The 11,085-nt window shown below is 40.7% G+C and overlaps 1 protein-coding gene across 3 annotated transcripts; it reads left to right on the top strand.

The window, feature by feature from the left end:
• Nucleotides 1–274: 274 nt before the first annotated feature.
• NFE2 (nuclear factor, erythroid 2) lies at nt 275–8,830 on the top strand. Of its 3 annotated transcripts, none has more exons than XM_072134663.1 (3): nt 275–710; nt 4,816–4,965; nt 7,144–8,830. In XM_072134663.1, exons 2-3 carry the CDS (start codon nt 4,894–4,896, stop codon nt 8,176–8,178), a joined length of 1,107 nt encoding a protein of 368 aa, XP_071990764.1. In that variant the 5' UTR covers nt 275–710; nt 4,816–4,893; the 3' UTR covers nt 8,179–8,830. The 3 variants fall into 3 exon arrangements, with proteins under 3 accessions (XP_071990764.1, XP_071990766.1, XP_071990765.1); XM_072134665.1 differs by having other exon boundaries at nt 295–382; XM_072134664.1 differs by lacking the exon at nt 275–710 and adding an exon at nt 964–1,087.
• Nucleotides 8,831–11,085: the final 2,255 nt, after the last annotated feature.

Below are 11,085 nucleotides of genomic sequence, written 5' to 3'. Positions count from 1 at the left end.
AGTATGTATAGATTACATTTTTATGTTGATCATACTCCTGTATAAGGTGGAAACTTTTATACACCTTAATATGTAATGGCAATGCCTGCATACTGGCAATATAAGGTTGAATTTTTGGAGTATTTCTGCGGCTATGATCTAAAATAGGAGAGCTAACATGCAAGTCCTTTTTATCTGGCTCGAACAACTGTCCCTAATCTTTCCCCATGACCCTCATTTCAGCAGAGAAGGTAGCTGCGATCAGGAGGGTGGGGGAAAAAGAGGGTGGGGAGAGGATGCCACTGTCTCAAGTTTGTGGTTTAGCAGCAGCAAGTGTGGATAAACAGGATAGGACAATGTGCCGAGGCCACTTCCAGTGATATGCCAGGATGGTCACAGGGAGGTAAGCAATGGAAAAGGCTTACAAAAATGTGATGGGGCACATGTGACGGAGAGACATGTGAGGCAGTAGATTTTAATGTCAGAAGATGAGTCTTTTAGACGATGGTCATTGAAACAAGTGTGAAAAAGTAGGGAACAAACTATTAGGAATTGGACAGAACCACGATTGACCAATCTACCAAGATAACTTAGGACAGACGACGCAGAGGAGTAGACATTTTATAAAGACAGTGGATTGATGACATGGAGAAGCAGATCTGTGAACAGCTTGCACTCTATGAACTGGAAATATCTACATTGCAGTTTCTATAAGGTCAAGTCAGCAGCAGGTAAGGCCATGATATTAGTGTATTGGTTTTTAGTGTGGAAGTCCTTTAAATTGTGAAACTGATGTGTGGCCGGCAGTCACCAGATGTATGAATAGGTGGCACTTTTTCCTCCCAAAATAATGTATGAGATATTGCATGGTTTTCTAGTTTCAATGATATAAAACTAGGCTTTGTATACACCATGCTGCGGTCTGCCTCACAGACCCACTTGACGTTTTTCTTGCTGTCAAAAGTGACAGAAACCCAGAGGAAACCTGCGGCAGAATGTTACATACAGTCCCTCAACAGGTGTCAGGGAGCCAGTATCATAAGATAAAGGTTCTACAGACAATACCACTGAAAAGTACAGATATGGAACGTCATCATTGTATATAAAGGTTTGTAGAGAGCATCTTTCATATGGGGGACCTGTCCTGACAACCAATTGCTTACAATGGGTACTGTATAACTCTTAATCTCCCCTGTGATAACCATGCTGGGAAGCTGAACAGTAAAGGTCCCCATAAAGTAGAGAAACGATAACACCAAAACCACTCATTTTCATGGCATTGGTCATGAACGCTTTTACCCCAGTGATAATGTCAGGGAAGGAAGGATTTGATATGATGACCCCTTGTCCCATCCATGAGACTAGCCAACCCCAATGGCGGCTGGCATCATGTAACGTTCTTGTTCCCATCAAAAATACCTATACCTATTGGCTCTGTTCAGCTGCATGGTACTCGATTGCTTAGGGTCTTGTTTTATCCCTTTGGTCAACAGTAAAAATATTATTGGAAAGTACCTGGTACTTTTTAGCACCTACTACAGGCTACGTAGCAAGTGATCCAAAGTGGTAACATGGTGTTACTTGTCTCTGATTGGTGAACACCAGCTGTGGGCGGCAGGTATTTTTGTAGTGGAAAAGCAAACCCCAAAGTACCTGATCCGAGTTCAGCCACTCCAGGCCAAACCAAGTCGTCCCAGTACTATGCATTGGATAAGAGGCTCAATTTGTATAGAGGAGTCAGATGGCAACATCATTGGCAAAGCTGATCGCTAGGAGTCTCGGCAATGCCACCTCTTTTTATAGGTTACTTGTCAGCGGACACTTTTATCTAGAACAGATGTGCAAAGTCAAGAATCCTTTGAAGACCTGTCACGTATGACAAATCATGCTGTATACTGTGGCATGTATTGCGTGACTTGGTATTGGTTTTCAATGGCAAATATTCTAAAAATATAGATATCATTTATGGTCGAACATAAATATTAATGGAACAAGAGCTTCAGCTTCTCTAGTGGCAGCTGCAGTCATATAACATATAATAATAAATAATAATCTTTATTTTATATAGCGCACACAGATTACAGCACAGAGCTTGCCAAATCTTATATAATTTTGTGATTTTAAAGGGGTTGGCCACTTTACCTCATGTTTTTTGTAATGTGAGTGTAAGTGTGGGGGGCAGGATATCAGGTAATTTACTAATATACATCTATTAAAAGTTCTGATCTGCTTTCTTGATATGTAAAGTGAAACCTCCTGTCTTTTACCTCATCAGCCGGACGTTCCTGACTATAAAATGGCCGCAGATGGAGGGTCATGTGATCCCTAACTGTCCATTAATAATCATCCTGCCAGAATCTTATATTCATGAATACTATCATAAGGCTCTGGCGATTGCTTAAGGGATGGATAGAGGTCACATGACCCTCCATCTGCGGCCATTTTATGGACAGGAATGTCTGGCTGATGAGGTAAAAGACAGGAGACTTCACTTTACATCTCAAGAAAGCGGTATGGGTGTAACTACAATGGTAGCAGCCATATCAGCTGCAATGGGGCCCCTCAGTGTTAGGGGGCCCGCCATCCAACCTGACACAGTGAAAAATAGAGGCTACACATTATTCTGCACATCTTGCAGCATAATATGTATATAAGAGTGTACATCTCTCTACTTCCCCCAAGTGATCAGCAGCTACTGGGACACATCTGTGTAGGTGTATAAATGCATAAACAGTGTAGAAGTACATCAGTGGATTAATGTATTGCACGTACAAATATGTATATTTTGGGAGGCCATAGAGGGACCCCCATTCAGAAGTCTGTTCACACTTACACACTCTTTACAAGTGGCCAACCCCTTTAAGGCATATTTCAGATATAATACAGTTATCCTCCAGCCACAGGATAGGGAACATCTTACTTGTCATAATTCTAACCCAAAATAAACTAGGCTACTGGTTCCTCATGCACAACCACTCCAATCACCTCTATTAGACTGCTGCAAAATTGCCGAATTAAACACTTGCTATTTTGGACAGTTGCATAAAGAATGAGTGGAGTAGTGACACATGGTCAGCAATCCACTCCATCCATTCGATTTGGCAAATTTCCAACAGACATAAGTATAGTAGACACTAAAAATGACATATTCAGCTATAGGGGGCCATTGGGTGGCAGTTGTAGAGTAGAACCATTGCACTTGTAACTGTATATATGCAAATCTGGCAAACTGGGCTGTTCCTCATTTGCATATCAATAAAAAGCTTCATTTTTTTGGTCCATAAGTATAAGTTTCTGGAGGCAGTTTAGACCTTTTGAAGTTGTTCCAGTTTACCACAACTGTATTTTAATAGCATTTAATTTTCCCTTTTAAGGCAAATTTACCAAACTTTTTTGTTTTTCCCCTTTTACAGTTCACAGTGTTTGTTTAGGTTGCATATTTTCTACTTTGTATTTTATCCCTTTAGAAAATAAACTTACATCCTTCTTAGCCAAGTCTTCATGTGTCACAATTTTGCAACATGGTTATGTAATAACTGAAACATTGTATTTCCAGTACAGATTTTGCTTTGCACTTGAAGGTGACCATTCTCTTAGCAGGAAAACCAAATATACTGTACAGACAATAGAAAAGAATTTGTAGATTTCCAAAACAGTCTTCGAAGAACATTATACAGGCGGACCCCTACTTAAGAACACCCAACTTACAGACGACTCCTAGTTACAAACGGACCTCTGGGTGTTTGTAATTTTCTGTACTTTAGTCCTAGGCTACACTAAACAGCTATAACAGTTATCACAGGTGTCTGTAATGAAGCTTTATTGTTAATCCTGGTTCTTATGACAACCCAACATTTTTAAAATCCAATTGTCACAGAGATCAAAACATTTTTTGCTGGAGCTACAATTATAAAATATACAATTACGACTTACATACAAATTCAACTTAAGTACAAACCTATAGAACCTATCTTGTACGTAACCTGGGCACTGCCTGTATTGTTAATACAATCTCAATATAATCTAAATGTGCAAGAATCTGTAGTGTATATTTCAGAAGATCAATGGAAAAATGTCGGCAAATTGTGGGGTTAACTATAAATAGAAATTGGTGGTTCAGAGTCATCGCCCCTTAATTCTCCACTTCAGCTCCTTCTTGGACCCTCTTAGTTGAATGGGAAGTGTAGGTTAGGGATGCATCTTGCTATGGGAAAATAACATTTGCAGTTGACTTCTAGGAATCATCACTGATGTCTACATTAAAGTGTTTGTATTCAGGTACATACAACACACCTGACCCATAGACATCAGTATGAATTTGTTGTTTAGCTCTTAATCGTCTTATAGGGGAGTAGATATGGCTCTGTATTTCCAGTACTTTAGAGCAGGAGTACTGCATGCCTCCTGATAAGCTTTATCTACTCTGTGCAGGACGTACAGGGAGAGAGAGGGAAGGAAAACGGCCGTGCAGCGAAAGTAACTAACATACCAGCTCAGGATGGAAGATTGCACATTACTGAATGCAAATGTTATTTCATTATGTGACACATACACAAGACTTCCACCGTACCATATATGGTCTGATGTATTCATCATCGATGGTAGCCAGAAAAGTCACAAGGGTCTTGACTGCTGGACCCCAATCTACCATAACAACAGGGTTCCTGGTATCTGCCCCGAGCAGAGAAGTTCCATGGCGTCTCCATTATAGTGTATAACACATAATATTCATCCAGTAAATGTGCCCATCATTTCAGTATTACAAAATGTGACATTTATTGTTGCTACATACAAGCTCAGCTGTTGGATAAACCCGATTGTTTTGCTTTCTTACAGAAAACCCCATTCTGCAGTTTCACTATAATGCCTGGTTTCCTCAATAAAGAGGCCGGAATAGGAATATTTCTTTCATAAATGGGAGAACAGTGCACCCAAGAAAACATGGATCTCACTTGGCAAGAGATCTTCTCTATCACTGAACTACAGGTTAGTATGTATTAATTTTTGTAGTATAAAACTGGATCAGGCTGACCCATTAGAGTACCAGAGCATCCTCCCATTGGAACATTGTAATGATCCTAGTGGTCAGGAAGAACCCAAACACATTAGACTTTGCTGCAACTTTATGGAACTACGAACCATTTATTATGGGCTGATGACATATATTCAAGATTCTTAGATGTTATTGTTTGATACATCCTACCTGGGTATATACATGTCCTGTTTAGATAGATTGTGATGCCTTCGCCCTCTAAGGGTAATGACATTGTCACTGTCGGACAATCGGAAAATATAGGGTGAAATATAGCCCCTGGCTGTGCCATGGACGTCTATGGGGGGGCTCCCATACATTCATCTGCAGGAGGCGTAAGTGTATATTCATGTTCATTTATAGACATTGTAGGTGTTCTACAATACGCTTGGAGGGTTGGTTTAACCTCCTATGTGTGATAAACATAAGCAGATGGAAGGCCAGGGATGTAATTTTAAGAAGATTACTACAGTACGTGGATCTATGAATACATATCCCTGGTTTATCATGCTTAATTTTGATGGTAAATTTCCTTTAACTAAAGGACTCCATTATGTGCTCCAATTTTATTTATTGAAAAATATAGCACAGCATGCAGGGTTATCATGTTAAAAATGATGGATAGCTACTACCTTGCCCTGTACTGTGGTTTCTGTTGTAAACATCAGCTTTTGATATAATCAATATTACGGATGTTACAATCTGCTAATAGGACTTTGAATTCTTACATTTTTCCCACTTCTGAAGGCAGATGTCTTCTAGTTCAGAAATACTCTTCAGGCATTTTACAATAGGTTATTCATGAAAGTACCCCTACAAAGTAAGACTATAGTGACTGGTTCCAAAATCAAATGCGAATGAGGTTCCCATTACATATCATTGCCTTGGACCCACACAGAGAGGCTGTAGTACACGGTTAGTCCAGTCCCAAAGAACTTCAAAACCACATCATTGCTTAAAGCGGGTCAGTTGTCCACTGATTGGCTGCCGTGGGTCCTGTGACCACTGACACTTCTGGCCCAGCCTGAACAGGAAACTTTATTAGGTTAGGAAGCAGCAGCACATTTAAATAAATATAGTAGAAATGTTATAGATATGTAGGAGAAAACTTACTGTTAGCTGCCACAGTCTTTCTGATACTTTCTGATACATGCAGTTCTTCCTGGAAGTCCAAGGTGCATAGAACAGAGCATAGAGTAGAGAGTGTCAAGAAGTGGAAGAGTAGGGAATCAGCTTGATAAATTAGATTTTCCTCTGGTATACAAGTTTCCTATACTAGCCTACACTATTGATTTATGCAGTATTTATATAGTCACCATTTAAGCAAGCTATATTATTTACTAGCTGTAGCTCCTGTAGTTGCCCGGGATAGTAAATAACTGCTCCTAGCTAACAAAATAGAATAGGTTAACAAAAAATATTTCATATGTATCTATCACTCTCTATGACTGTCTCTCTCTCACTGACTGTCTCTGTGACCGTTTCTTTGTCTCTGTCTCCGACTGTCTCTGTTTCTGACTATCTCTGTCGTTCTCTGACTGTTTCTGAAGGTCTCTATTTGTCTCTGACTGTCGCTGTCTGTATCTGTCTCCGACTGTCCGTCTATATCTCTGTTTTAGTTGCCCATGCCAACCAATCAGAGCACAAGTTTCATTTTCCCACAGCTGTTTATAAAATTACAACTGATCTACGATTTGTTTCCATGGACAACTGGAACAGTCTCACCTCAGACATTTCTGATAAACATATCTCTGTATCCCTTCCCATCTTACCTCACACATAAGCGTCTCATACTTATTGCCTACAGGAACCACTCAGAGCTCACGGCTCAATATTTATGACCTATGGCAAAATAGCAACCAATCACGGCTCAGCTTCTAACTGGTACAGCAGCAGACAATGGCTCCTATATATGGTGGTTAATAAGTTTATTTTGGAAAGCGTGGGGTGAAAATTATCACTATGACGTTACCCGAGTCACAAATATGGGCTGTGCAAAATTTGGTGATTATAAACCAATGATGAAGATTTCTTTAACGGACATATATACATACATACACAAACACGCACATACATGCAGCTTTATGTATTAGATCAATAACCGTAAGGATGTTATGTCTTTTGTTCATCAGGGCTTGGATGTACACCAAGATTCCATGTATGTTGAAACTGGATACCAAGCACCCATGTTGCCAGTTCCAGGATGCAATTTCAGTAGTTTCCAAAGAGATGGCATTGCACTGCCCGTGAACAATAACGTGCCTTTCTACAATCGCACTTACATGGATTGTCAAGCCCAGAACACAGAAACAATTCCGATGACTTCTGGATATGTTCCAACTTCATATACTGGAATGTTAGTCCAATCAAGTATCTCTCAGATGGGGTCCATAAATCACTATCCATCAAAGCATATACCCCCTAGTGTAATGAATACACCAGGAGACCTGGTCATAATGCCAGAGACTTACCCGGGCACTGCTACTTCTCTACACATCCCCTCCAAAAACCATGATGATTTTGAATCTGATTCTGGATTATCTCTGAACTTCAGCGATGGAGAATCTATAGAAATAGACAACCTAGACAGCCAGAGGCTGCGCCCAGAATACATGGAAATTATTTCACAACATGCCTACCAGAACCAATATCCTTTGGCACCCAATCTTCCACAACCTGTAATGGAAAACAACATGTGTGAGACCCAAACATACGTGGAATCACACACTCAAGAACTTGTCTGCAGTAGGGATGAGCGAAGGGCAGCCGCAATGCAGATCCCATTCCCCACAGACAGAATAGTCAATCTTCCTGTAGAGGAATTTAATGGACTTCTGTCTCGCTACACATTGACAGAATCTCAACTGGCTTTGGTCAGGGACATCCGTAGACGCGGTAAGAATAAAGTAGCTGCCCAGAACTGTCGGAAGCGTAAGATGGAGAATATTGTCATCTTAGAGAAAGAAATCGGGCAGCTCCAATCAGAACGAGAAGGATTACGTAGGGAGCGAGAGGAAGTGGAAAGTATTATCTCTGAACTGAAAAACAGCATGAAACAGCTTCAGCAAGAGGTATACAGTATTCTAAAATCTCAGGGGAGCAGTCACTACCCGGAAGAAATTTTGCTTCATCAAACAACAAACGGCAATGTTTCCTTTTCAGATTAGAATGGATTCACGATTTTCAGACAGTAATATATTAAAGGAACCTAAAACATTCTAAAGGATTTAAAGGATTCTAAAACATTATTGTGAATGGAAATTAGTTATACACTGCAGACCTCCTTGTTCTAGTATCTGAACGCTAGACATCAGCGGCTGTACATTCCAGTATAGAGCACCCACTAGAAGGCAGCTGACCTTGTATTTTATTGCGTAGGAGATTGCAAAGTATATGATCATTTAATGTCAGAAGCACCAATACAGATGTATCTTTCACCTCCTGTCTATACTAGCAGGTGGACTTTTCTTATCAGTTATTGCCAAAATCACGCCATGCATTAAAAGTATGGCTCAATCTAGCCTATACTGACAAGCTGGGGAAATACTATCTAGCAGGTATGTTAATATACTGCCGTTCTTCTGTACATCATAAGGAAATATAAGCTTGCTGATCATTGACCTCTCAAAAAGAAATTACTGCACACATGGACACAAAATTGGATTCCCGTGGAAGAACCTTGATCTTGTGTGTAAAATATAACTTGTTTTATATGAAAGACCTAATGCGATGTACATACAGTATATAGTGATTTTTTGTTGCCAAATGTCTTGAGTGAATGTTTTGTGCAATTAAATGCTATGGAATAATCAAACATTCCTTCTTCGGTCACGTCTGCTTTTGGGAATGTTATAATTTAAAGAGTAACTGGTTGTAGCATCAGCTAAGGGCAGTTTGACAAGAGCACTGAGAGCATTCATGTGCATGTGCACAAACAGCTCAGCCAATCAGGACACAGCCTTACTACTTGTACAGAGATCTAGTGTAGAGCTAAGGGGGTAAGACACAGAGCTCTGCATCATGGTCAGAAATTATTTTAATTAGAACGGATAGGAAGTCTGAGCGCTGGCATTATTTGTGGATGTAACACAAACAGCTCCGCTACATACCATTCCTTGTTTGTAATTGGATGACCCGAAGCATGTGCCCAGTCAAATGCTTATGACATCACTCAAGGTCCTAGAGGTATTTTTTACTTGCTCCCGAAAATGATATCCCCCTGCACCAACTAATCAGGAACGTGCATATCCCTTAGTGCGCGCACCCTCCTCTCCACCTTACCATCTAAATACAGATTCCCATGGCAACCAACCAGAGGGACCAGGTACAACCCCTGGTTGCAGTCAAACTGCTGCAGATAAGTAGAGAGTGTAAATTAGAAATTTGGTTATTTTAGCTTAATGCACAATTAGGTAAAAGTTCTTATACTTTACAGTTGTTCTTTTAACCTTTCCAGATATTTTTAATATCAATTCAGAAATAAATCGATCTGGTGAGAAGTATATTACAAAAGTTTTCTACTTACAAAACAGCTTCTCAGTGCCTTTTCTCTGCTTTCTTGTCATGTAGTGAGCAGTGTTTCCAAGAGCCTTCTCAAGTTTCTACACCAACATATATTCAGAGGAATAAATCCAAAAGGACAAAAACAATCCAGCACCGTATTAAAAAGTTCAAGATTTATTCTTCCAAATAATTAACACATAGCACGCAATACTGACACGTGTGGAGCCCTTGAACGGTCCTTAGTCATAACCTAAGAGAGGTTTAAGCTGTAACAGTATTTCCTTTTTCATGGTTTAGTGATATATAGAGAGGAGGCTCATCATTAAAGGGTAAGTGCCACTTTACATGGAAAAAAAGAACCTTTGTTGCACAGGGAGGGAACTGCACCATTTCTACCTGATAGGTCCCTATGGGAACATCCACTCCAAGTTCCTTAGTTAAATCTTCATCTTCAAAAAGCAGTGGTGGGCAAATTAAGAGTGACATCTGCCAGGACACAGAGCTGCCTATAGTTCCCAAACATTTACAAACGCAATGCTAGCATACCTTGGCCCGATTGCATATGCATTTCTATGGAAACACCAGGTTCTGGTTTCAGATCGCTTTTGTTTCCATAGAAACACATTCAATAGGGCCAAGGCCTGCCATGATACACTAGAGGTACGCGTGACTGCACCCTAAGTGGAGGAGAATGCTATCGGCTCATTCAGACGCCCATCTGTGGGGATATATTGGCTATATGCAGTGGAGTCAAGGAGATTGTAGCGGGTCAAGGAGGTAACTAGCCGAGAGATAGCGGTTTAGTCGAGAATAGACCAGGCGTTCCAGGAGTTTGGAGATTAGAGACTGGTCTGTAGTTAGCAGCACTGGATGGATCTAAGGAAGCTTTCTTTAGTAAAGGGGTAACAACAGCATGCTTCAAGGAAGAGGGATAGACACCATAAGAGAAAGGTTGAAGATTTTAGTGAGATGAGAAGTGACCACTGGGGACAGAGACTGTACGAGATGTGAGGTGATGGGGTCACTAGTGCAGGTAGAGGGGCAAGCTGAGGAGAGGAGCCTGGACACTTCTTCGGTTACTGGCTCAAAGGAAGAGAGTGAACAGGATGAAGTAGCAGAGGGAAGGGGGTTAGTGGAGTTGATGGATTGGGATATGATTTCCTCTAGGTGGCTAGAGCTTCAGCTTCAAGGTTGGTAAAAGAGGCTACACCTTTGGAGTTTGTAAGGAATGAAGACTATCGAAGAGCATTTCAGGATTGTTAGAGACAAGGGATATTAAATTAGTGAAATATAACACCGCCCTTCATCTCGCCAAACGGGTTCTACGTTCTAAGCATGAATTTGGAGAAAGTCTGCAGATGTGCACGATTTTCTCCACAGACGTTCATCACTCATGGAGCACTTGCGAAGAAAACGGGTTTGGGGAGTGTGCCAAAGTTGCCAACGACTATGTTGAAATGTACAGACAGAGAGGTGCCAACCCATCCAGGACACTTTGAGGTTGTGATTATAATGGTTAGTAGCCAGGTTAGGACAGGGGAGAGAGGAGATGGGGGACAGTGATAACTGCA

Source organism: Engystomops pustulosus, chromosome 2 (assembly GCF_040894005.1).
Source record: "Engystomops pustulosus chromosome 2, aEngPut4.maternal, whole genome shotgun sequence".
Lineage (NCBI taxonomy): Eukaryota > Metazoa > Chordata > Amphibia > Anura > Leptodactylidae > Engystomops > Engystomops pustulosus.
The sequence above is the reverse complement of the archived record's forward strand: the minus strand, read 5'-3'. Positions and strand labels throughout refer to the sequence as shown.

Coding starts and splice junctions, on each gene's coding strand:
- NFE2 (XM_072134663.1), top strand. CDS start 4,894: ATGGGAGAACAGTGCACCCAAGAAAACATGGATCTCACTTGGCAAGAG. Junction 4,966..7,143: donor TCTCTATCACTGAACTACAG/GTTAGTATGTAT, acceptor TTTGTTCATCAG/GGCTTGGATGTACACCAAGA.